The sequence below is a fragment of the Tenrec ecaudatus genome, chromosome 3, assembly GCF_050624435.1.
Source record: "Tenrec ecaudatus isolate mTenEca1 chromosome 3, mTenEca1.hap1, whole genome shotgun sequence".
NCBI lineage: Eukaryota > Metazoa > Chordata > Mammalia > Afrosoricida > Tenrecidae > Tenrec > Tenrec ecaudatus.
Window position 1 is genome coordinate 97,400,845 of NC_134532.1, and position 27,967 is coordinate 97,428,811.

General features: G+C 44.6%; 1 protein-coding gene across 1 annotated transcript in view; it reads left to right on the forward strand.

The window, feature by feature from the left end:
- The window catches only part of TRPC3 (transient receptor potential cation channel subfamily C member 3), an 80,577-nt gene that overhangs the window by 15,133 nt on the left and 37,477 nt on the right, over nucleotides 1-27,967 (forward strand). Inside the window, exons 2-3 of the mRNA XM_075544829.1 lie at nucleotides 3,005-3,776; nucleotides 10,174-10,362. Of these exons, the coding sequence (XP_075400944.1) occupies nucleotides 3,005-3,776; nucleotides 10,174-10,362 (961 nt within the window). The remainder of the gene's footprint in view (nucleotides 1-3,004; nucleotides 3,777-10,173; nucleotides 10,363-27,967) is intronic.

Genomic DNA, 27,967 nt, shown 5'->3' on the forward strand with positions numbered 1-27,967 from the left:
TGAGTAAGGATGGGTGAAGATTGATGCCTTTGCCTCGTGGTGGTGGCAAGGACGTTGGCTATGCCAGAGGCTCCAGATGAGAAACCAAATCTGTGTTCGAAGCACAGGCAGAATCCTCCTGAGCAGTGAGCATGGCGAGACTCGTCTCCAATACCTTGGACGTCTGATCAGGAGAACCCAGTCCTTGCAGAAGGACTCGCGCTTGGCAAATTGGAGGGTCAACTAGGAAGTGGAGGCCCTTCGATAAGATGGATTGACCCTGGCACAACAATGAGTTCAAACGCAGGACTATTGGAGGATGGCATGGGACCAGGAAGTGTTTTGTCCTGTTGTACACAGGCTCAGAACCGACTCCATGGCACCTAGCCACAGGAAGAGGTTAGAGGAAATAAAAATTTTAAACATGATTTTAATTTTCTTTTTTTTAATTCATCTTATTGGGAGGTTTTACAGCTCTTTTAACATTCCACACATCAATTGTTTCAAGTATCTTTGTACATATGTTGCCATCATTGTTTTCTAAACATTTACTTTCTATTTGAGCCTTCCATACCGGCTCCTCTTTTTCCCCTCCTTCCCCCGTCCCACCCTCGTGACCCCTTGATAACTTATTATTGTTTTCATGTCTTACACCGAACGCTGTCTCCCTCCACCCACCTTTCTGTTGTTCATACCGCTGGGGAGGGGGTCAGGCGTCCAACACTGCAATTGGTTCCCCCTTCCTCTCCCCCCACCCCGCCCCCCAACCCCTCCCACCCCCCGCCACCTTCTCCCGACCCTATGAATTTTACTGTCAATAAAAATATTGAAAACCATTGAAAATGTACAAGAGGATATACTTGAAAAGTAAACGTCCCCTCCCCCCATGATGGAGGGGCAGCGAAGAAGAGGAGGTCCTCCACGCGACGGACTCACCCAGTGGCTCGGTCACAGGAAGAACTGTGAGGATGGTGCGGGGCCCTGCAGTTTGCGTTCTTTTGCGCAGAAGGGACCCCACTCAATGGCACCTGACGACTACGACTCCTCAGTCCCATCCCACAGAACCCCAGATAGAACTCCAAGGAAAGGCTTGGCTTGCTTTCTAGACACCATAAATCGACAGACATGAGCTTAGGTGTTTTTTTAATTGATTACATGACACTAGTCAAGAAGTTAAAATGGGGTGCTAGTCAGCACTTTACATTTCTCTGAGCGCCCGCTAGGTTTGCTCACCCCTGAAATAAAAGGATTCCTCACGATTTTGTGGAGCTAGGTTTCTCTGGTTTCTATCTAGCAAATCTTCTGCCAGTGGCTTGCCTGACCTATTGTTTTGGAGGCCAGGAGCTGAGGACAAAGTGGGAAGCTGGCCACGCGGCTGACCCCTTTTGCTGAGAATCTCCCCCACTTAGTTGTCCACCTCCAGGCCACTAGGAAGGCTAATGGCCCCTTGGAGTTGCTTTTCAGCTTCTGACTCTATGAATACTATTTCTATTAATACAGGCGCGTGGTATTTCTGGAGTATATATTTCACCGGGAGGAAGACATTCTCTTTTCTATCCATTCACTTTGTAACTGGTCGCTGTTGGCCGCTTGGCAAGGCAGTAATGTGAACAGGTCGCTGTTGTACCTTGGGGTCTATCTTACATTTTAAAAACAAAGCATTGCTTTCAAAAGAGATGCTGTCTTGAGAGTTTCTGTCATCAAGAATGTCGAAACGGGGTAAAAAGAAAGATGTGAGTTTGTACTGGCCATTGTATTATTACAGATAAGCACAACGTTACAGTTACATTATTATTGTTTTTCAGATTCTCAGAACTTCTGAGAGAGCTTTTTGTTCACTAGCTTGTGAGAAAAAAACAGAGAAGTTTATGAATTCTCATTTTCCACATGGAGTAAGAGAGCACTGAGAATCGCAGAAATTAAGATGTAATTGGAATTGTCTCACAAATGCACTGAATGTTCTATAAGTTATCACCAATGACTGCCTAGTCATGCCAACCTCCTATATGTTAGAGTGGGACCATGCTGCACACAGAGTTGAATGACTGGTTTTCCTCGGTTTCCCTGTCTTTCTTCCAAAGTGCCTGTAGGTGGATTCAAACCTCTGTCTTTGGCATATTAATCATTTGTATCACCTAGGGACTCTGATAAGCTATTTAGCTAACTTTCATAATGTGGCAAATCTCAACCAACATAATTGATAATAGAATTTTGGGTCACATTGTTCTAAATATACAATTAATACCTAGTTGCTTTGTTTACAGAGATTTACTAATGTTTTTCAAACTAAATCAAACTATATACACGTAATGCAGAGAGTGATATGTAATTTTGATAATTAAATGAGTCTTATTACAAAGACAGTTAATTTCCATGAGAATCCAAGGTTGATGCTCTATTTTCATAACTGCGGAATCTTATCTAGATTATTATCTATATTATATATGTGTGTAAATTTTGTTATTATTTTGGGGGAGTAGAGTGGAGAGGAAGGCCCTAAAAGGGGGTTGGGGGGGAAACCACATATCCTGTAAATTAATACTGGGTCTAAATACTGGACCTTTTTTTTTTTTTTTTTTGGTAATCCAGTGATTCTTTTTTTAGTTTAAACTATAAAATGTCAAGAAAGGACTGCTCTGGCCTAATTCTTTAAAGATTAACTTATTTTAGCCTTAGAGCCTACTCTTTGATCCCGTGTATCTGCTAGCCCCTGTTTTCAAGGCTTTTAGGAGCAAGAATAGGTAATTGTCATAAAATACAGTGACTTACTTTACCAGGGCCTCGGGGGAGGTGTGGGTGTGTGGGGGGAAAAGGTTATTATGATTACATCTGAATGTTGTTTTCTGAAGGGTTGCCTGCCCCTCCCTTGGGTTCCATCAGCCTCAGTGTAGGTTTCCTGTGACTCCTTAGCATCTCACCGCAGGCACCGTGGGCCCCCGGTCAGGGTCAAGTCCCAGTGGCCTGTGTAATGGTCAGTGTTTGGGAGGTGCCGGGATTCGCACTGATTTTGCCCGCTCCCGCTTAGGTCGCTGGAGGGGAGCCCGTCCCTGCGGCGCCTGACGGTGATGAGGGAGAAGGGCCGGCGCCAGGCCGTCCGGGGCCCCGCGTTCATGTTCAACGACAGGGGCACCAGCCTCACTGCGGAGGAAGAGCGCTTCCTCGACGCCGCCGAGTACGGCAACATCCCCGTGGTGCGCAAGATGCTGGAGGAGTCCCGGACGCTGAACGTCAACTGCGTGGACTACATGGGCCAGAACGCGCTGCAGCTGGCCGTGGGCAACGAGCACCTGGAGGTCACCGAGCTGCTGCTCAAGAAGGAGAACCTGGCGCGCATCGGCGACGCGCTGCTGCTGGCCATCAGCAAGGGCTACGTGCGCATCGTGGAGGCCATCCTCAACCACCCGGGCTTCGCGGCCAGCAAGCGCCTGACGCTGAGCCCGTGCGAGCAGGAGCTGCAGGACGACGACTTCTACGCCTACGACGAGGACGGCACGCGCTTCTCGCCCGACATCACCCCCATCATCCTGGCAGCGCACTGCCAGAAGTACGAGGTGGTGCACATGCTGCTGCTGAAGGGCGCCCGCATCGAGCGCCCGCACGACTACTTCTGCAAGTGCGGCGAGTGCACCGAGAAGCAGCGGCACGACTCCTTCAGCCACTCCCGCTCCAGGATCAACGCCTACAAGGGGCTGGCCAGCCCGGCGTACCTGTCCTTGTCCAGCGAGGACCCCGTGCTCACGGCCCTGGAGCTCAGCAATGAGCTGGCCAAGCTGGCCAACATCGAGAAGGAGTTCAAGGTAAGCAAGCTCTGCTCGCTGTCGGAGCTCTTGACTCCCTGGTTGCTGCGGGACGCCTGGGTTCTTCTTGGAATTCTTTTTGTTTGTTTGTTTGCTTTTCTGGTGGGTTTAAAGGCCTAAGAGATTGGGGACTATCATTCAGAGTTGATCTGAGAACCACCCCCACCCCCCCATCCCCCACCCCCCACCCCGCGCCCCTCTCTACCAGGTCACTTGCTTTGGGACTGTTTACATTCTGGGTCCTAGCTAGAGCTATAAAGCGCTGCTCTGTGTTCTGGGCCAGTGCTAACTAAATCCCAGTAATTCCTTTTGTGAAAAGGAGGAGCTGAGTGTAATATTCTCCTTTCCAATTCTCTCCCCTCCTGTGTTTTCACTTGGTTGTACATGGTGCCCAGCTGGAAGTAGTGTTACATTTTGCATGGACGACTTTTGTATATCCCTTTACCATCGAAGATCAAGAGATCTGTATGTCTCTAAAAGACTATCAAGGTCATTCCAATAGTACAAAAATGCCTGTCCCCGAAAATTCACAAATGTATGCTCGGCGTGTCCTGTCGTGGATATCAGCGCAACCCAGGTATGCATAGGTAGTCTAAATCCGTAAAAGAGGTGAGCTTCAAGATATTGGGTTTTTAGAGAATGTGCTTTTTTCCCTAGACATGGTCTCCAGTCAAAGCAACCATATTTTTGTAAAACCACACAAAGATTTTAAAATACGTTACTCAGCAAGCATTTTTCTTTTAAAAATTTTCATCCCAATGCTACATTGCCGGTGTGTCTGGGAAGGTTCCATCTATGAAAATTGTGAAATCTGAATATTAATCAGAAGATGATTGCAGACACAGATTCTTTTAATTATTATCTGCATGCTGAGTTAATCTTCTCTGTAGTTTAAGTGTTGTGGTGACAGAAAACCAGAAAGGTACTCTCTCTTCCACATCTCAATATGGTTTTTCCTATTTAGGTGAGATCTACACAAATGCAGTTGGCAATATAATTCAAGTGAAAGAAAATCGACTTTTCTCTCAGAGGTTGCCAGAAAATGGCTGGCTTTTTTTTTTTTTTGCTATTTGTTTCGTTTTACTTACACACACACACACACACACACACACACACACACACACACACACACCTCAAACTCCCAAGGGAGTTTCCTGGTTCTCATCTTGTCCAGGTGGAAGATCTGAGCATAATTTTGTTACTCACTTTAAACAAAAAAAAGAAAATCTTTCCAATAAAAAGGAACACATTTATTGTAGAAACTTTGAAAAAATAGGAAGAGAAAAAGAGATATCACCTTATTTCTTCCCTGTTCAGAAAGGTTCATGAGGTGATATTTTAGAAGATTTATTTTCTTGGACTCTAAGTTTTTGGAGTATGGGGGAGGAATGAAATTCCAGTAAAGTACATTGAAAATGTAACAATTCTCTTTATCGAGCACAGAAAAATGTTCAGATTAAAGAAGTTATAAATAGTAACTTTTTTATTTATTATAAAATATTCAGACAGTAATACAAATCACACTCTAATTTTATTTGGTTGCTCCATTTCAAACCTTGTTTTATGCATTTTGCTCGATCCATATTAAAAACCTGCAAAAGAGGTTCTGTAAAAGGGAGTGTTTTCTAAGATTATGTTTTAATAACTTACTGGAAATGATGTTTGCAATTCCACCCAGAGAAATCATCTCCGAGAAGCAATGGTAAGAGAAATTGTAATTACTCTAGGCTTTTCACTGAAGCTGGCTAAATTTGTGTTCATAATATCTTACATTCCCTTTACCTGACTTAAAGAATCACCTCTAAAAACCTTTCAAAGCTGGGAAAACTATCAAAAGAGTTAAAAAGAGGAGTAAAGACAATTAAGGTTCAAGGGGATTCTTGTCCAGCTTCCAAATAGCTCAGGAATATGCAGAACAAAACTCAAGCCGAACTCCCTGCCATCGAGTGATGCCAACTCAGAGCGACCCTATAGGACCGGGCAGAACTGCTCCTAAGGGTTCCTGACACTGTAACTCTTTATGGGAGGAGAAAGGCTCAGCTAATTTAAATCCCCCAGTCCTTTTTCTGGAAAGCTTAGCACAGCACACCCCCCTCTGAGCCAAAAATAGGACCGCTCTTTAGAAGTTGCCATCTCTAAGGACTACTAGTCTCTCTCCCCCTACTAAAGGTCACTTTTTTTGGGTCTCCATGTTTCCCTGTCCTTACTATGCCTTTCTTATTGGCCCTTTTCACCTCTGTGCCCTCTCATTTCAAGTTCATCTCATTACTGTCAGAGCGTTAGACACAGAACAAAACAGTGCTCTCGCTGCACTGACCCAGGGACTCCGGCTCTCCCAGGGCAGTGGAAGTGAAGCTCATTTCTGAGGCAAGCCAGTAACCTAATTTGCCCTATTCCCTGATGTTTGCTATGTTCTCTCCACGCGGACTCTGGGCTCAAAGTCCTAGCCCTGAAATGAAAGTAGATAATGCGTTCCCTAGTGCAATGGGGCTGACTTTCCTTTTCTCTTTCAGACCTATTTTAAGGAGCCCGGTGGCACCGCGGCTAACCACGTGGCTGCTAACTGAAAGGTCAGCCGTGGGAGCCCACCGGCTGCCCCAAAGGAGTTAGACGTGGCCTTCTCCTCCTGTAAAGGTTACAGCCTTAAAAACCCTCTGTCCACGCTAACGCACAAGGGTGCCGAGAGCAGGAGGGCTATCTGCTTCGACCTTATACCAATTTCATGTTGTTCATGGCCTTTCCTAGCTACCTCTCCTCTCGGAAACCGCCCATCACTCAGAGAACGTTCTCGGCCATTGTGCCGTTGCCAGCGTGCCTTGGGGAATACAGAAGTCATGGTGCTGGAAACATGAGAGTCATTACCCCAAGAGGTTGATTACTCTGGAGAGAGATTTAGATACATGATTAGAGGAAAACCTGTGACAGGTTATTAAAGAGATATTTTGGATGTGCAAGCACTCGCTGAAGCTAGTCTGAGAAACAGAATCTGGGAGAGGGTGGACTCGAGGGCCAATCTTCCAAACGTCAGTGCCAAGGAAGCCAGTCATTCATAAAGCTGCAAGAGTACAGGTTGAGATGTCTAGTTCTGATGGAACCAATGACGCACTGCCTCTCTCTCTCTTATAAAATAATTTTATTAGGGGCTCATACAACTCTTGTCAGCACAGTCTCTCTTTTAGCAAGCCATTTTGCCAGCACCATGCCTCCGCTTGCCTATCTTTAAGAAAGAACAGCAGTCCAACATATATTACAGTAGAGTCACCAGAAAATAGAAGAGAAGAAATGTGTCTAATTTCAAAGCAAGTATGGGGTATTATGAAAAAAACAAACAAACAGACCTACTCTCAGAATCACCTGCTTATCTAGACCCTTCACTTTCGAAATGGAAAGAAAAGTCCTATCTGCCAAGCTGAGCCTTGGGTCCCGGTTCTAGCCATAGTCTCTGAAACATGATCCACCAGATGATACAGGGGGGAGTAGGAGACTTCAGAAAGATCATGGTAGAACTTCATTCAATTCCATTCTTCCGCGAACCTTTTGAAACCCTTTGGAGCGAAGCAAATACATAGCAGTTGGAGCAGCCATCTCTACACTCGCACCCATGGGACCACCATGAGTCAAATGGAATTCCCCAGCAGCCCCCACCCAAACGAGGCTCTTCTCAACATCGTGCATACATTGACTCCTTGAGCGTTGACAACAACATTAGGCTACAGCAACTCTCAGTGACAGAACTAAACAAGTGTCACACGTTCGCACAGCTAAGAAACCATAGAAGCGGCGTTTGGCTCACGGTGCAGTGCTTTCCGCAGCCACGACACCACTGTTGCTCTTTTATCACTAGGGTTGAATTTCAACATTCCTCTTAAGGATCCAAAGGGGTGAGAACAGTGAAAGTGTATCATGCCAGTAGACAGGCTGTGCAGAGACCTAACTGCCAACTTCCTCATTCTCGACCCTCGCTTCTTTTTGTGGAAGGAAGTGGTAAAGGACAAGTAATGCATTGAAATTCATTAAGCAAAACTAAATTAAGAGAAACCCCTTAGACACTGTGGAGCAACAAAACAACCGTGCGGTGTGAACAGCGAGAAGTAAGGGCTTGTGTTGGAGCCTTGTGGTGCGGCTCAGGCCTTGAAGAGCTGTGCCTGTCCATCCGAGAGAAGCCTTCCTTTTCACTAGCACCCGTGTCCCAGGCAGCCCGCATGCACGCATATCTGGAAAACAGTATCGCATGGTTGCAATCAAAGAGATCACCATTTTCTCCAGCTCTGGTTACTTTCCTTTGCCAAAGGAACTTCTTTCAGCGGGGATTATGTAAGTAGTTATGAAGACAGAGCTGTTCTTGTGAACTGCGTAGCTCTTGCAACTTGGATGATCACCAGTTCCTTGTGTTTTGACTTGTGTTTCGGTGAAAAAACAAGCAGAAACAAAGCACAGCCTTCTTGAAGACTAGAGAATTTACAGTTTATAATAATTAGGAAAAACCAATTGCTAAGACTTCTTTTCAGAATATGGAAGTATTCCCTTTTGTTTTGAACAAAGGAGAAATGCACCATTCTGTGTTACTCCAAATCTCCCAGGACAGTTTGATCTGAAGAGCAAGAGGAGGAGCGCTGGTGGTGTAGTGGTTATGTATTGGGCTGTGATCCAGATGGTTGGTGGTTTGAAACCAGCAGTAGCCCTTCAAGCAAAAGACAGGGTTTCTTACTCCTGTAAACAGCTACAGTCTCAGAAACCCACAGGGAGTCACTAGGAGTCAATGCTGACTCGATGGCAGTAAGATTTTAATTTTATTTTCATGTAGAAGCAGATTGGATTTAATACATCTTCTGTAGTTATAAAATCCTTTATAAGACTTTCAGGAATGGAAGGCAGATAGATATTTAACTACATAGAAATCAGAGACTGGATATTTTACTAATTTTATGAGGTGCACAGTACCAACCTGAATAGAAACCAAAGATTAAAGCTTTTATTCATTTTATCTATTCCCTTCTGAGAGGAAAAGGATTAGCTGTAACTGCTGGTTGGCTGACGGTCTGATCCATCTGAAAGGGAAACTATTGTAGTTTGTTTAACCTTTAAGCAGTTGCTCCTCTCGTTTATTTTCTGATTTATATTAGTTGGTGCCATGGTTTTTCCCATCAAATTAATTATTTAAGGAAAAAATAAAAATGACTTGCCTTTAAAAAAAGTTATAAAGTTTAGACGCTAGGAAAATGTGCTTTGCTAGATAGCGTTGTCCTTTATGTGCATACAGTGCGTATGTCTACTGCATTGGACCATATTGAAATGAGGACTTCTGGTCTCCAGTGTTTCCAATTAGATCTCTACCTACTTAACTTTCTTAATGGGCTTGAATTTCCGTGAATGTGAGAGAAGTGGAGCGGGGGTTTCTGGAAGTGAGACACTGCAATGACACCTTGTCTGGAACCAATGGGCTAGACTAGAGGTCCATTCAGAAGGTAGCAGGGAGTGCTGCCAGCTGACTTCTTGCTGCCAGTCCATAGCACTGTGCAAATATGCAAATGACATTGAAGATTCACAGATTATTTTTAGCAAGGTGTTAGTTCCAGTGGCCTGGAAATTTTTCTCTCGGGTATTGATATTCTGCAACCCTTGAGAATTCAATTACATACCTTCAGACATTTTCTCTCCTGCCAGTTCTTCCGGGAATGCTAATATGTCCTTCACACAAACAAGGGGAAAAACCCAAAACATTCTCCGCTGGTCCCTGTCCACGCTTGAAATCTATTATACACCAGCCATGCTTGTACATAGTGGTGTGTGGAAGAAACACCTGGTGGTCTGGCTAGCACACATATTCCTGGGCCCCATTTTCAGAGGCTGAGGGTTGCGGGGTCTGAGAATGTTCCTATCTAACGTCTCCGGAGTCTGTTGAGGCTGCTTACATTGAAGCCACTCCTGGGAAAGTAATGAAACCGGCAAAATAGGAGATGGAAACGAGATATATTATTTCCACAAAGAGTATTTTATGTCAAATTACCGTTTTCACTATAGAAACACTCTTCTTTGGGCTTTAAAGGGTTGTCTGTATAAAAGCAATAAAGCTCTTCCAGGTCCTGTGGGCTTTGATTTAGCATTAGCAATCAGCCAACATCTCCTACGACAAACTGGAGACTTCTGTGTATACCACTGTCAGTGTGGCTGCATGTGGTAGGTGTTTCCTAGAGCAGAGTTAGTTGCAGAAGAATTACCAGCTCAAGGGGGCAAGCAGGGCAAATCCAGCCTGGCTCCACCCTGCCACGCCTGCATCCAGGGAGGACTGAGCCTTCCCACTCAGAGCAAGGACCCCCCACGGAACCACTCGGACTCCCAGCACCTCTTATTGAACCGAAGCCCATTCTTTATAATATGTTCTAACATCTTGTTCTAGAATGACTACCGAAAGCTGTCCATGCAATGCAAGGACTTTGTGGTGGGCGTGCTGGACCTCTGCCGAGACTCGGAAGAGGTGGAGGCCATTCTGAATGGAGATCTGGAATCGGCAGAACCTCTGGAGGTGCACAGGCATCAAGCCTCCTTGAGTCGCGTCAAACTCGCCATTAAGTATGAAGTCAAAAAGGTGAGTGGGCACTCTCTCACCCAGCACCATATTCCTAGGCCTTTCTTAAATAACAAACTGTCACTGATTAAAGATTTTTTGTCCTTTTTCTCTTCATGAAAATATTAAGTGAAGGGTCACGGTAAAGTTGGGCGTCAGATGTCCTTGGTAGCTGGTCGCGGGACCTTGGCTAAGTCAGACATTGTCTTGGAATTTCAGTTCCAGGGTTGCTGCAACCCAAAAGGTTTGGAAGCAAGTTCAAACCACCAGCTGCTCCTCGGGGGAAAGACGAGGCTGGCTGTTCCCATCAAGATGTAGTCTCAGAAACCACATATAGGGCTGCTATGAGTTGGCGGTGGGTTTCATTTTATTTTGGTTTTAGAAGGAGGGAAGTGTGCAAAGCGTTAGGCTGCAAGCTGCAAGATTGTTCACACTGACCCACTACACCACGGAAGAAAGGCGAGGCTGCTGCTCCCCGAAAGGGCTTCAACCTCAGACACCCGGTGGGGCAGAGTTTGACTCTCTCTTGGAGCCCTGGTGGCACAGTGGTTTGGAGTTGCGCTGCGATCCACAAAGTCGGCAGCTCAAAACCACCAGCCTTTCTGCAGGAGAAAGCTGTGGCTTTCTACTCCTGTGGGCAGTTCAGGGTCTCAAACTCACAGGGGCAGTGCTCCTGTTCTACAGGATTACTACGGGTTGGTGCTGACTCCATGGCACTGAGTTTGGTTTGGGTTTGGGGATAGGGTCGCGATGAATCGGAGTTGGCTCCAGGGCAGTGAGTAAGATAGCAGGAAGGGGCAGTGTCGCTTCTCTGTCTCAGGGTTTTAGTGGCTTTAAAATGGATTAAAATATGCAATCGTGCTTTGTAAACTACGCATTGCAATGCAATTGATCATTATAAAACCTATTCTAGGGCAGGCCTCCTGTGGCCTTTCCCTTCTAGGGGACACAACAGGCACACAAAAAACCTTATTCTATATTTTTATAAGACTCTGTTACATACATGTTCATATTAATCCATGAGACAAGCCTATCTTGTTACCCATTTTACCCACAGTGTAAGACAAATGATGAGATTTTCACAGTACAAGGAAACTGAGGTCCACCGAGCTTAAATGACACGCTTATGTTCACACAACTATGCAGCTGCCAGGTAGTTGTTAGAAATAAAACGTATGGTGACAGTTAGCTCTTGCCTGGGTTACTATGAAGAAGCACGTCGTTGTGTGAATGTGACGACTTGCATGGGTTTTTAGATAATCCATGAGAAGAGTCATTTTTAAGTCCACATGGAAGAAGCACGCCAGTCTGTGTGGTCCGAAGATGGCAATAACAAAATCCAAACCTGGCAAAGGGGAAAACATCAGAGCTTTAGTTGTGAACACCCAACTTATAGAAGGCTGTGGAGGACAGTGGGGGCCCCAAATCCATCTACTGAGTGTTCAATCAGATGAAGCCTCTGGCAGAGCCCCTCAGGCCGCAGGCGAGGATGGAACCGCTTTCCTGTGGGACAGAGATGATTGTCAGCCTCATGATGGTCGATCAGACATGGATTGAACTCTTAGTCAGATGACCTCCCTCTTGGCCCAACCTGAATTTGTTCTCTAGGCTCAAGTATTCTTTGCTTGTTCCACGACAAAAATTTCTTCCCACCTTTTAAAAATATTGATGGTGGCCTTTTATCTGCTAGTCTTTATTGTATTTTTGTCATTATATTAGTATTGTTTTATTCTTGCCATTTTACTTTGTTTTTGTTTTCTGTTGGGTTTCCCAGTTTGTGCAGCACAAAAGGAGTAGATGCAAAGAGATAATAATTGATGCCAGGGTTTACCGAGGATGGGGTTGGGGGAGGAGGTAGGGAGGGAGAGGGGATTTGGGGAGCAAACAATGAATGCAGGAGGAAGCATGAGAACCGAGTATGTATACACAACTCATTTTAAAAGCAATATGACCATGGAAGTGTATGATATGTGAATCCCACATCAAGAAAACCAATAAAAAATAAATAAACGAAACCAAACTTGACTACTGGTTGCCATGGATGAAGGGGAAAGAGTTGTTGCTATGTCAACGGTGGTGGAATACTTTGAAGAGGTTCTCAAGAATGGCTGTACAACACGCAGAGTATAATCAATGGCACTGAATTATGCAAGCACAAGTTGTGGAATTGAAGAAGGTTTTGCTGTATATACTTTTGCCAAAATTAGAAAAAAAAATACATGACTAGCAATGAGTACAAGGAAGAAAATGTTCTAGGAATTGAATACGGCGACAGTTGTACAACTCTTCTTGATATTATTGAATTGGGTGACATGTGGATGAAGTGCCGATAAAACTGTTAAAAACAAAAGTCGTCTGTTGTGTGACGATTAAAAATAACTCAGCTTTGCCAGTACATGGAATTGTCTATGTTGTTGTGGTTGTGGTTGTTGGGTCATCCAGTCCATTCCAACCCACAGCGACCTTCTGCACATCAGAACTGACACACTGCCCCGCCCAATGCCAGCCTCAATGTGGTTGCTATGCGGGAGTCCATTGCTGCAGCCACCGTGTCAGTCCATCTCCTGGAGGGACCTCCTCGCTTTTGTCGTTTGTCTGCTTTACCAAACATGATGCCTTTCTCTGGGGTCTCTCCTGACAACACGTCCAAAGTACGTCAGACGAAGCAAGGAAACCTTGCCATGCTGACCTATAAGGAGCACGCTGACGTAACTTCTTCCAAGATTGATGGATTTGTCGTTTTAGCAATCCAGGCCACTTGCAATGTTCTTCTCCAGCACCACCATTCAAGTGCCCTAGATTCTTCTCGGTCTTCTTTCTCACTGTCCAGCTTTCCACGTGCACAAGAGGCCGTTGAAATACATGGCTTGTGTCAGGCACACATCAGTCCTCAAAGTAACAATGTTGCTTTTGAAAACTCTAAAAAGGTCTTGTGCGGCAGATTTGCCTAATCCAGTGCGTCTTGTGCTGTCTTGACTGCTGCTCCATGCCAGGATGGCATGAACTGTGGATGCCAGGAAGACAAGATCTTTGACAACTCCCCCCTCCACCCCGTCTCCATTTATCACGGTATCACAGGTCCAGTTGTGAGGATTTGGGTCTTTGTGACACTGAGTTGTAATTAATACTGAAGACTGAAATTTTTATCAACATCAGCCAGTGCTCCAGTCTTCCTTGCTTTTAGTTATCCTCTGCATATCCGAGGTTGTTCATAGAGAGCCTCCAAACCCAAAGCTGACACATACGCATGTGACCAGTGGAACCCAGATCTCTCTCTCTCTCACACACACACACACACACACACACACACACCCCAAGAGAGTATCCGCAAGATTTTGGCCATTCATTAATTATTGATCTCCCATCTACTTAGTAAAACAGTGAAATATGAAGATTCTCACTATAGTCTGAAGCAAAATAACTTTTTGAGAAAGTTACCATTTACAAAATAATTTAATCAACTAGAATGGCCCCTCCCACAGCATTCTTATTTTTCTTGTTAGAGATTTGGTTAACCTGAGATAAAAAGGGAATGTTGAAAAAGATTACTATCACGCTGTTCATAGAAACTTTATGGCCATTTATTCCCAGATCTTGCATTACCTGTCTCTTTGGCACTGAGGGGAGAGAGTTGACTTCAGCTGTCACTGATGTTTACTGTTGCTTTGAAAGTGGCCTATCAGCACAGGCAGCTCATCTGCACATGTGCTTCTGTTCACCAACCCTTCTGCAGAGTGAGTCTCTTTCTGCATGTCAATTTCAAATGTGTGCGTCAGCGTGCGTGAGGCGCCACTAATAATGAATTTGCTATCAGTCAATCGCCAAGAAACAACCAAATAAAAATTGTAAATGGAACTGGAAAAGGATTTAAGATGTTGCAAGCATGCTGCTTTGTGTGTGATATAAAAAGAATACTAGTTAAGAGCCTGTAGTTTGGAGTCTTCGCTCAATAAATGTGTCAAAGAATTCTCTTCTGGAATATTCCAAAAGTATCCAAGAGCTGCCCAGCTCTACTGTAGCGAGGAGGACAGCTATCAGCCTTACCCACGCCAGATTCTTCCCTCTTCTTCTCTCCCATTTCGAACCTCAATGAATCCTCCTCTTTGGTGCTGCCACTGGTTGGGTTTTGCTCAGGGTGGCACTTAGGATTTACTAGAGAAGTTAATAGGCAACATTTCAGGTGAGCTGCTTGGCATAGAACTGTTCCAGTCAGGACTGTTTCTTCTCTGCCAGATGGAGAGGCTGGCCTCTCTCTGACCCTCAGCCTCTAGTCCTGGCCATTGCTCCACTTGGATACTGTTTCAACGCTCTTTCAGTGCTGCTACTGAATGCCCAAGGGGCAAGCCGCTCCAGGAGAACCATCTCGAAGGCTCTCAGCACCAGCCCCATGGATCATACGCCCAGCTCTGATTGTCAAGGCCCCAGAAGTATCCCGCTCCACAAGCCAGTCCCTTGCTCCAAAGGTCTCAACTTTACTTGCTCTGTGGGCAGGGAAATCTACTGCTCTGTGTGATGTTTGGGCTCCTGGTTCAGCTGCTGCTGCTCTTCTGCTACGGCTCTCGTGTTACAGCTGTCTCCTGGATCCAGGAGGTTCAATGTGAAGGAATTTCAGGGTCCAAAGGACACACTCCATTCCTGGTGCTTCCCTCTTGCTGGTAGTGAAATCCGTCCATCCTGTTTCCGAGTTGCCTCATTTTATACCCAGCGGGATAGCAAGCACCACTAACCCTGTTATCCACGACTCACATATGAATCATATTCTATTTAATATCTTCCCCCACTTTCTTACCCAGAACCACCAGGCAAATGAAAGTCATTTGGTGAGCTATGGCTCAGACAAACTCACTACCACGGAACTGATTTGAACTCAGAGCGACCCTGTAGAACAAAGCAGAACTTCCCCTGTGTGTCCTGAGACGGCGACTCATTGTAGGAGTAGAAAGCCTCCTGTTTCTCCCGAGGGGCGGCCCCCCCAGGGGGTAGTTTTGAACTACTGATGTTGGGGTAAGCAACCCAACATATAACCCATTATCTCTCTCTCTCTCTCTCTCTCTCTCTCTCTCTCTCTCTCTCTCTCTCTCTCTCTCTCTCTCTCACACACACACACACACACACACACACACAATCACATCTAGGAATCAAACGACAAATTCAACACAGATCTTAAAAAGCTCAATGGCAGTTTATGGAGAAAATAAAAATATATACAAGACCAGAATAGGAGAAAGAAGAACATACATTAAACGCTTATGTGGGGTAGGACTTTATAATATAAAACAGAAGAAATCACAAAGCAAAAATAATTTGACCATATACAATGTAACATTTCTGTACACAGATCATAGACAAAAACACAGTGAACTGAAAAAAAAACCCTTTTCTCAATTAAAACTTACAAACAATTCATATTTTTACTATCCAAAGTATTCAAAAGTGTATAAGGAAAATAGTATTGTAGAAACATAAGCAAAGGGCTGTCATTAGTAGTTAAAAGAAGAAAATATTCCAGTGGCTATGAACCGTATTAAAAAATTTTGAACACTTTACTAATCAAAAAAATATACACTAATATACCTGTACCATCTCCCTTCTCTCAAGTTATCAAAGAATAAAAAGTATTAGTTGTCAGTGCTATTGATGAAACGAGAGCTCACGTGCTTCTGGAGGGGATAATAACACATAGTCCTGCATTATTTATGTCCGAATGAATTTGAAAGTATTTATTCTACGATCACTGGAACCCTGGTGGCATGGTGGTTTTGTGTTGGGCTGTGATCCCCATGGTGAGCAATTGGAAACAACCAGCAACTCCACCAGAGAAGGGCCGGGCTTTCTACTCCCATAAACAGGTACAGTCTCGGAAACGCACGGGGGAGGCATTACGAGTCAGCATTGACTCGATGGCAGTGAGTGCAGTTTGCTTTGAGGTCATTAATAGAACTGGAAACACTTGAAATACTATTACTGTTTGTAGAATTACCCACATTACTCTGCAAAAAGAATATAAAATCAACTAGAAGATAAACTTTGGATTATCTGAAAATGGGTGTGAGAAGATTAACCTTTAGGCAAAGACATTATCTTTTTCAATCAGAATAATGTGCTATTTGTTAGAAGGAAAAACCATTTCACTGTGATTGTACTTGTGTCCTGCTTTGTGATTTGATGCTAAACATCGGTCCCCTCCATCCATAGAAATAATACTCCTTCCTACCTACTTTTGCCCTTGACAAGGCTAAAAGGTACGGAAAGACCATGGAATATGGAAAAGTGGGATCTAGAGAAGAGGAAGAGATTTCCTGCATTCTTTCCTCTCAAACCAAAGGACCTGCCACCGAGTCCATTCCGACTCAGAGCAATCCTGCAGGACCGAGCAGAACTGCCCCACAGGATATCGAAGGGTTTCATTGTCTACACGTGGCGGGCACATCTTTCCTCTGCGGATTCGACCTTTGGATGAGCAGCTGTAACCATTGTGCCACCGGGGCTCTGGAGTCCCACCTCCCTGCTCTCAGATTTCCTCCATGGTGAACGTAGGTTTCACTGCAGAAAAATCTTCTGGAAAAAACAAAACAAAAAAAAAAACCAGGACCCCCAGCAATGTAAGTACACACAATTAGCCACTGCACGTACATCAAGTGTGCAGAGGAAGCCCGCCTTGGAGAAATAAAAAGCAAGTCCTACAGACAACGTGGAGACTCCAGGGTGGAGCGCCTGGGTGGAGCTCAGACACTGACACAGAACCGAGGGCGCTCACTGGCAAGTTTGCAAATCCCGGAAACCTCTACAGTCTACATGGAGGGCTTTCACCATGCAAAGAATGTTAACAAGAAATTCAGCTGTGTCCGTATTTACTCTTAAGACTGTTCTCCTTTAAACTGTATGAATCGTGGGCCCGACCATGTCATTAAAATGAAAAACCATGTTCCTATCATATCTGTACACGATAATATTTCCCCAAAGATAGTTCTGCGGGAGGCAACTCTTATGAATATTTATGGATTGTATTATATCTTCCCAAAATATGCGTTGAAATCTTAGCCGCTCTCCCTGTGGATCCATGTTGGACTGTTGACCCCAATGTCTGCAGTTCAAAACCACAGCAGTTACCCCAGGAGAAAGACAGGCTTTCTACTCCCATGAGGAGTTACACAGTCTCGGAACTCCCCAGGGGCAGTTCTACCCTGTCCTAGAAGTCACTATCAGCAAGAATCTACTCAGTGGCAGTGAGTAGAGAGACAATCCTATTCCACTGGGGAATAGGTTTTGCTTGCTCTATTAATAAAGGCATATCACAGTAGGGTGTGTTTTGAATGTGCTCATTTTTTAAAATGTAAAACAGCAGATAATCCCTGAGAAGAACGCACAGCAGGGGAGATACTTGCCAAGTGGAGATCACCAAAGAATCAAAGAATACATGTCGGGAAGCATACATGTGCCCTGCCATCCCCTCCAACCAGCACCCTGAATCCTCTTTCCTGCCTCCTGAACTGTGAGAAAAGAAATCTCTGCTCTACAGGACCGCCCACTTGGGCAGTTCTGTTGTAGCAACACGGCTAGACAACTGAGACAACAGCATAGCAGGAATCTTTGTTTAAATGTGCTCAATTGTTTCCTGTCATCTGTCATCATTAGTGTACAATCTATTCACCATTTGGCAAGGAAAAAAATTATTCTCAATGCTACAGTAATTTTTTCACCATGAAATACTGATACTTTCCTTATGTGTCAAGCATTCTTCCTTGAAGCCCAGACACCTCAAATAAGGGCATTCTTCGTATAAGGGCTTCAATTGCTGGTCCACTGAAGGCAGGGAGCAGCAACCGAACTTGACCCAGCTGACCGTGTCTGGTGTGGCAGCGCAGGCAGATTTTCAGGAGGTTGTGCAGTTTTAGGAGAGAAAGGTCACCGCTCTATTTTGAAGTCATTGAAAAGAGCAAATCCCATCTCCTGGAGGGATGAGCTTTCCTTTTTCCTCCCCTTGTGAGCCCTGACTTGATTTCCTGCCTTTATTTCCTTTTTGAATGCCCTTTGTGCACTGGCAGCGGGATTTTAAATCACTGGAATAAAATACATGTTTGTGTTTTCCTTCTCTGCATTTAATAGCGTCAACAAGTGTCCTGTGGTGGGGCCTTGGCGTCAGACAGTGTAACATATGACAAAATAATTATAATATATGAATGGTGAAGGGTTCATGAGGTAGGGGAAGTGCGGAGGGAGGGGGAGAATGAGCAGCAGATATTAAGGGCTCAAGTAGAAGGCAAATGTTTTGAGAATGATGATGGCAACAGATGTACATATGTGCTGGACACAATGGATGGTTGTATGGATTGTGATAAGAATTGTACGAGCCCCCAATAAAATGATTAAAAAATAAAGACTGCACACAGCTCAAAAAAAGAGAGAGAGAGAAGAATAGAATAGTTGGTGGGAGGTGTGTTTGCATCGATTCTGATTCACGGCGACCCATGTGTCAGAGCTGCCCCATAAACTCTTCCACTGGGACAAGGAAATATCGTGCGGCTGAAAATCAGGAAAGGTGTGCATCATGGTTGTACTATTTCAGCACACTTACTCAACCAGCAAATAACCCAAGAAAAATGTTTCATCTATAGAGGAACGTGGCATCAGGATTTGAGGAAGGCTCATTAACGACCTACAGTGTGCAGATGATACAACCTCGCTTCCTGAAAGCAAGGAGCACTTGAAGCACTTACTGATGAAGATAAAAGACGGCAGCCTTCATTTTGGATTGTGACTGAATTTAAAGGAAACACAAATCCTCACAAGTGGATATCATGATAAATGGAGAGATTGAAGTTGTCAAAAATTTAGTTTTACTTGAATCCACGGTCAGCACTCATGGAAGCAGCATTCGCGAGATCAAACAGGACATTGCTTTGGACAAATCTGTCGCACAAGATCATCTTTCAAGTGTTAAAGTGCACAGATGTCACTCGAGGATTATAGTGTGCCTGATCCAACCATGGCATTGTCAGTAGCCTCCTAGGCATGTAAAAGTTAGCCGGTTAGTAAGGAAAACTGCCCAAGAATCGATACATTGGAATTATGTGCTGGTGAAGAACATTGGAAGTACTGCCGAAAAGAACGAACACATCTGTCATGGACAAAGTACCACCAGAAAGCTCCTTAGAAGCAAGTATGAGGGAACTTTGTCACACGTACTTTGGACATACTCTCAGGGGAGACCAGTCCCTGTAAAAGGACATTTTGTTCGGTAAAGCAGAGGGCAGTGGAAACGCGGAAGCCCCTTGGGGAGATGGATCTGCACAGCGGGTGCAAACAGGAGGCTGGGCAGTGGGTCCTGCCGTGCAGAGGGTTGCTGTGGGTCGGCACTGACTTGACAGCACCCAGCAACAACAAATCAGCCCCCGTAAATGTTTATAACTGTGGGAGACTTATCTAGGGTGGCTGGCCGTGGGGATCCATTGGATGGCAGTGAGTTAGATTGTTGAGGGGCAGTTGATGCGAAGGAAGACTGCTGTGGGTTGGGGAATGGGTGGCTGTGGGTTGAGAATTGGGCTGCTAACCACAAGTTCAAGGTTAAAACTGACCAGCTGTCTGTTCTTGTAAGGATTTACAAGAAACTCAATATACGTTATCTGGGTTACTATAAATTGAACTAGCTTGGTGGCAGTGGGTTTGATTTGGCTTTGGGTAGGTTTTCGTGAATGACCAAGTAGGTATTTTCCCAAGCTCAGAACTTATAGGGGTCCTTCACAAATCATGTGTCATTGCCAACATATTTTATTTTTTAAAACGTTTTCTATAACAAAATATTTTAGATAAAATATGAATATTTCATTGGCATGGCAACATATTTTATTCAAAACAAGAGGTGTAAAAACACAAAAATCAAATTATCGCTGTCTTTGAAAAAGCAGAATCAACAATAACAATGAACCTGTTATGAAGTACCCGTGAAATGTTTTCGAGAACTCGGAGAGACCAAGAAAACAGCTGGTCGCTCCCATTTGGCAAAGGGTTCATTGCTGAGTTCTACTTAAGGATCTAATGATATGCAACAATCAGGCAATCCCTTAAGGTATTTGGCTATTTACTGATCATGCCAAACTATAAAACCAAACCTGCTGCTGTGGAATTGATTCTGACTCTTAACCTTGCGTGTTGCACTGTAGAATTAATCCGGAGTGTTTTCTTGGCTCTCACTTTTATGGAAGCAGATCACCAGGACTTTTCTCCACAGCACTGCTGACATTGCTAACTTCTTGATTAGCAGTCACGCGCAAACCATTTGCGCCACCTGGGAATATTTTTCAAAAACAGTTTTATTGGCATATAATCCATATGCAATTCAACAGCTTAAACCATATTAAAGAGCTGTACAGTCATCACCACAGTCAGTTTTAGAACATTTTCTTCTTTCTGGTACTTGGTATTAATAGCTCCCTGTTTCCTCCTGTAGCACATGGCCCCGATGCAAGGAAGTAAGCTAATTTCTAAATAATGATGTGCATTTCCCAGGTGCTCTTTCACTGACAAATAAACATCCCCCAGTGGAGGCCCCAATCCCACAAAATCCCAGATCTTGCTTTAAATGTGTACCTGCTCTCAGGGGCCCCCCGATGGCTCTTCTGGCACGACTGCTGCGTGACTAGGGCTGGAGAGAGTGACCTGTTGACCGAGAGGTGCTGAGAATGCCGTTATATATGTTAGACTAGTTAGACTTGAGCTACCGAATTCCTTATCATGATACTAGCAAAACGCGACAGCATGTCACAACGACCGGGCTTGGGGGTGACGGTATTGGAAAGAAGACACGCTCATGTCCTGCTTGATGGGTTCAGTGAAAAAACTACCTGTTCTCCTCTGATCAGTGCTCGGGGAGCAGCTGTCAGGGGTCCAGAAGCCGCGGGGCGTTGGGCCAGTGTGCGGCAGCAGACCTCGTCAGAGGCTTGAAAAGCCAGGCCGTCACTTTGAGGGTGAAGGCGCGCCTGACTCGGGTGCTTCATGGGCATGTGCAAGTGGGACGGTGAAAGAAGAAAGAAGAATCGATGCGTTTGAAGTGTGGTGCTGGAGAGGAATATTGGAGTACCGTGGGCTGCCCAAAGGACAGACAAATCTGCTTGGAAGAAGCATGGCCTGCGTGCTTCTGAGAGGCAAGGATGGCGAGCCTTCATCTTACGGACTGAGGACATGTGGTCAGGAGAGACCGGTCCCTGGAGAAGGACCATGATGCTTCGTAAAGTTAAGGGGCAGTGACCAAGAGGAGAGCCCTAGACCAAATGGATGGACACAGCGGCTGCAACAATGGCTCCAGCTCAAGCACAGGAACAAAGGTGAGGATGGAGCAGGACCGGGCCGTAAGGTCACTGGGCTGGAACCAACTCAGTGGCACCTAACAACAACAACTCTACATTTCTCTTAATTCAGTAGGAAAGATCCCAGATCCTGAAGCATTCTGGTCTTTGCTTGCTAAGTATCTGTTAGATCTTTATTCCCAAATTCAAGATTTTGTTATTTTCTGATTTCTGTCCTGATTTTTATAACAGCATTTCACAGAACAATATAGCCAGTTCTTAAACTCATAATAGATGTCTGGGTGAGATCAATATATGGGGCTTCTTGGAGTCTGGCAAGGTTCTAAAATTCTCTTTGAGAACATCTTCACATGCTCATTTCTATTCTAACTGCATTTGGGTCATTTCTATTTGTCCCCAGCTCCACCATATTAACAACCCTCACAAACAGCCAAGCCTGCCCAACTCACTGTCACCAAACTGATCTGAATCGTAGTTGATTCATAAATCTTCTTTTTTTAAAAAAAATCTGTGTTTCCTGGATGGGAGCTTGTTTGTTTGTTTGTTTGTTTTAAACAGTTTTATTTAATCCACATATCACCCAGATCCATAGTTCAATCATGACAAGAGTTATACAATCATTATGACAATCGGTTTTAGAATGCCTCCCCCCACATACACTCTCAACTATAAATCTTTATGGGAGCAAACAGCCTCATTTTTCTTTTTCAAAGGGCTTGGCGGGTTTGAACAGCAGACCTTGCAGTTAGCAGTCCAGCCCTTATCTCACAGTGCCACCAGGGCTCAAGCCACCTTCTTCTGTTTCCTTAATGCTGTAGTTCACGAGGGCTGCTATTATAGTAATGGCACAAGCGGATAGCTTTAAAAAACATTTATTTTCTCACCGTTTAGGAGACTAGAAGTCTGAATTCAGGACAGCAACTCAAGGGGAGGCGTGCGCTTTTGTCGGGTCAGACAGAAGCTTCTCTCGGACAATCTTCCGGAGCGTCTTCTCTTGGAAAAGTCTTCATGTGTGTGTCGTCTCTCCTTTTCCCTGTCTCTGCTTCCACACTGACTGCTTGTTTCATCTTTAGAGCCCCAAAGAGATAGATTTAAGGCACACCCTACGCTAATCCTGTCTCATGACCATAACAAAGACAACCTCTTCCCAAATGGCATAACCGTAGGTATAGAAATAAGGATTTATAATACATTTTGCAGGGATGGGGGCCCAATTTTATTTATAACATCCAGTCTTTGCCCCTCAAAAAATGTAAAACACATTCACCGTATCATTTCCTCTCAAAGGTCTAATGTCAGCTCCAAGTTCAGTAGCTCCTGCTCTGAAGCATCTAATGACGTGCGGGTGAAACTTTAGGTACATTCCATTGCTGACAATGTTGCCCTTCACCTGTGGACCTGTGGAATCTGGAATATAAATTATCTTCTTCCAAAGTACAATGGTGGAATAGGCATAAGGTAGACACTGTCATTATATGTGGGAGAAATTGGAAGGAAAGCAGGACAACAGGTATCAGACAAGTCTGCAACCCAGCTGATTATGTATTAGCTCTCACGTCTTGAAGACAATCTTTTCTGAGTCCATCTCTGCGGTGGCTCTGCTCTCTCGACTCGGGTTGGGCCATACTGTTCGAATTCAGCTCCACCTTCCAGGCCCCCTGGTCTGGTAATTCTGCTCCCTCGGCTCCAGGCAGCCCATTCTCCTAGGCCATCAGAGTGGCATTTCCATCCCCTCTGCTCTGGTAGGCCCTGCTCTCTGGTGTCTTGGCCAGGGAAGCCCTGCCTCCACAGCTTTGGATGGTGCCCCGATCCCCTTGGCACTCAGGAACGACAACTCCACACTCTAGAACCACGTGGGCACAGATCTGACTCGTTCAGGCCTAGGAGGCTGTGGCTCTACCCTTGGAGGTGCAGGACACCATGGTCCTACCCTTGTCAACTTAGAAGCCCTTGCTTCCCGTGTACTTCCCAACAGTTCTGCTTCTGTCTGACCAGTTTCAGGTTATGGTCGTTGTCTTTTATTGGAAGACAATGAGCTTTAGTTTTGCTGGGTTTTTCCATGTTACTTTTAGTCTAAGCTGAAGATCCCTGGTGGTACGTAGGGTTTGGTGTTGGTTTGGTAATGACAGTTTCTTTCTTTTATTTTTTTAAATCATTTTATTGGGGGTTCATACAACTTTTATCACAATCCATACATACCTCCATTGTGTCAAGCACATTTGTAAATTGATGCCATCATCATTCTGAGAACATTTGCTTTCTACTTGGGCCCTTGGTATCAGCTCCTCTTTTTCCCCATCCCTCCCTGCTACTCCCTCCCTCATGGACCCTTGATAATTTATAAATTATTATTATTATGTCACATCTTAAATTGTCTGACGTCTCGCTTCACCCACTTTTCTGTTATCCATCCCCCAGGAAGGAGGTTATATGTAGATCCTTGTAATCGGTTCCCCCTTTGCACCCCACCCTCCCCCTACCCTCCTGGTATTGCCACTCTCACCACTGGTCCTGAAGGAATCATCTGTCCTGGATTCCCTGTGTTTCCAGTTCCTATCTGTACCAGTGTACATCCTCTGGTCTAACCAGATTTGTAAGGTAAAATTGGGATCATGATAGTGGGGATGGAGAAAGCATGTAGGAACTAGAGGAAAGCTGTATGTTTCATTGTTGCTCCTCTGCACCCTGACTGGCTCATCTCCTCCCCGTGACCCTTCTGTAAGGGGATGTCCAGTTGCCTACAGATGGGTCCCAAGACTCATTTTACTCCAAGGGAGAAAAATGAGGCTGTTTGCTCTCATAGACATTTATAGGCTCCAAAACCCTACCTAAGGCCACATTGAGTCAGAACTGGCTTAATGGCAATGGATTTACTTTTTTTTTGGTTTTTCAGTCTAAGTCAGTGCATTTTTCTGCTGTGGTAGATTTCTCTATTCACTAGCCATGGGCTTAGTCATGCTTCATGAATATTCTAGAAAATGAGTCTTTAGCATGTACAACATAATTTTCCAAATCCTTAAGTTCTGTTCTCATTTTTAAGTCCAAAATGTAAGGATTTTGCCATAAGTGGTGAGGATAAATCATGTAGTACCTTTAAGAAGTTGCTTAGAAAGCTCATCAGCTAGATGTCCAAGTTCATCGCTTACAAATCCGACTTTTCTTCCACCAATCATTTGAACAGAATTCAAGCAGGTTCTTGGCCACAGCATCAGCCTTCCTACTCTGTCCTCACATCTTCATCATTTTAAAGTCTCATCAGAAGCACATGTATTGTCCACATTTTTAAAATATTTTTTAATCATCTTATTGGGGCTCATACAGCTCTTATCACAATCCATACATATATCCATTGCGCTATGCACATTTGTACATTTGTTGCCATCATCATTTTCTAAACATTTTCTTTCTACTTGAGTCCTTAGTATCAGCTCCTCACTTTTTCCCCCTCCGTCTCCTACCCTCCCTCCCTCATGAACCCTTGATAATTTATAAATTTATATTATTTTTGTCATGTCTTAGAATGACCAATATCTTCTTCACCCACTTTTCTCTTGTCTGTCCACCAGGGAGGGGATTATATGTCGATCATTGTGATTTGATTCCTCCATTTTCCCCCACCTTCCCCTTACCCTCCTGGTATCACTACTCCCATTATTGGTCCTGAGGGGTTTATCTCTTCTGGATTCTCTGTGTTTCCAGCTCTTATCTGTACCTGTGTACGTGCTCTGATCTAGCCAGATTTGTAAGGTAGAATTGGGGTCATGATGGAGGCTGGGGGGAGGAAGCATTAAAGAAGTAGAAGAAATTTGTATGTTTCCTTGGTGCTATACTGCACCCTGACTGGCTCATCTCTTTTCCTGGTGACCCTTCTGTAAGGGCGTGTCCAATTGTCTACAGATGAGCTTTGGGTCTCCACTGTGCACATCATTCACATCGATATGATTATTTCTTTGGAGTTTTCTGATGCCTGATACCTGATCCTGTTGACATCTCATGATCACATAAGCTGGTGTGCTTCTTCCATGTGGGTTTTGTTGCTTCTCAGCTAGATGGTTGCTTGATTCTCTTGAAGCCTTTAAGACCACAGATGCTATATCTTTTGATAGCCGGTCACCATCAACTTTCTTTACTATATTTGCTTATGCACCCATTTTGTCTTCAGCTACAGTGTCGGGAAGGTGAGCATCATGGAATGCCAGTTTAATAGAACAAAGTGTTCTTGCATTGAGGGAGTACCTGAGTAGAGGCCCAATGTCCATCTACTACCTTAATACAAATCCTATAAATATATGCACTTAGATCTATTTACCCATCATCATGTCTAAATATAGTTATATATGTACATGCCTGTATTTAGACCTCTTTAACTGCCCTTTGACTCCTAGCTCTTTCCTCTATTTCCTTTCACTTTCCTCTTCTCCCACTATCATGCTCAGCCTTAATTTAGGTTTCAGTAATTCCTCTTGGTTACCTTGCCCCTAACTAAGCCCTACCAGGCCTCCTGCAGTCTCCTCACCATCGCTTGTTGTTCCCTTGTCCCTGTGTTTGTTAACTCCCGCTTCCTTTTCCCTGCCTCCCCCTCTCCCGTGTCCCCCTGGATCTGTTGATCCCATTTTTTTCTCCTGCAGATTATTTATCCTGCCTACCTTAGCTACATGGACCTGCAGAGATAATAGTGTGCACAAAAAACAATCAAGAAAGAGCAAAACAAAACAACAACAAAACCAATGACAAAAAAAAAAAAAGAGAAAAGCCTGCAAATAGTTCAAGGTCTGTTTGTTGACATTTAGGAGTATTTTCCGGTCAAGTCTATTGGGGTGCCACACCTTAGCCCCAAAGTCTATTTTTGGTATTCCCTGGGGACTTAGTTGCTCTGTTCCCCTTGCTGTTCTGTTGTACACCCTTAGTGTTTCACCTCATTATGGTGGGGTCAGATCTGGCACAATCCTACACTGTGTCGCCAGTATTGTTCCTTGTAGCACTTTGGGTCAGTGAGGGATGTCGTATCTCCTGGTAGGACCGGCACTATGGCCTCTGTGCTTTGGCTGCTCTGAGCAGGAATATCGTTCTGAGGACTTGGTGGGCCAAGGTGTTCCACTCTCTCTTCCTCTCCCATCATTTGCTCCCTGTGTGCTCTGATCAGACAGGTCCCTCTCCCTGAGCTGTAGCTTCAGTGCTGTCCTCTGAAGTGAATTCTTCTGCCGGGAGTGGGACTGTCCACATAGTTGGGATTGGGACCAGCTCCTCAGACCTTTTTACTGGTCCCCTGCTTCATGCCAATATGTTGAATTCACATCTTGAAGCACTGGGTTGAAGCCTGCTCCCTCTCAAACATAGTATATTTTCTCATAGTTTAGAAAGCCAGAAATCCAAGTTCAGAGCAATGGCTCTGGAGGAAGGCTTTACTCTCTGTCAGCTCTCACGGAAACTCCTTTACTCTTCAGTTTCTGCTGCCTAGTCCCACCGAGATGTGTCTTGGCATCTGTTTTACCCCATCTCTCCTCCACTCACATGTTTAATCTCTTTTATATCTTAAAAGACATTGACTTCAGATATACCTTATACTAACTAATCTCTTCTTATTACCATAACAGACAACCACCGCAAGTATTCAAATGGAATTATAACCACAGATATAGAGACTAGGATTTGGTAAAGGTTCAACTCAATCCATAACACTGCCTGTCTTATTCATGCCTGTACTCATCAAACCTCTTAAGCCGTGTCCATGAGCCAGGCACTGTAGTAGACACTTGTTGTTAGGTTAGCTGCCATTGATTGGTTCTTACTCATAGCTACCCTGTGTACAACAAAACAAAACACTACTGGTCCTGCATCATCCTCACAACTGTTCTTGTGTTTTAATCCATGGTTGCAGACACTGTATCAATACGTCTTATTGAGGACCTCCCTCTCTTTCCTGCTCTTCTACTTTGCCAAGTGTGGTGTCCTTCTCCAGGGACTGGTCTCTCCTGACATGTCCAAAGTAGGTGGGGTAGTTACATAATCTGTTGTCCAATTGAGATTTAAGAGTGAAGGGATGGAGTTCAGCCTGTCAATCAGTCACAGTTTGATGACCTCATTTGGAGGTGCTAAGGAGATAAATACCTCACTGGAGGCAGGACACACAGCCACTCCCTGTGAGACATTCCTGTTGAGAAGACACATGGAGGTACACTAGAGTTCCGGAGGTGAAGGAGCCATGTGGAGACCCCTGCCAGAGCTAAGATGCTTCCACTGCCACTGGATCCACAAGACTTTCCACCCAATTGGCCTGTGATCTTCCTGCATTTGGCATCATTCCACGTGCTGAATGAGTTTGA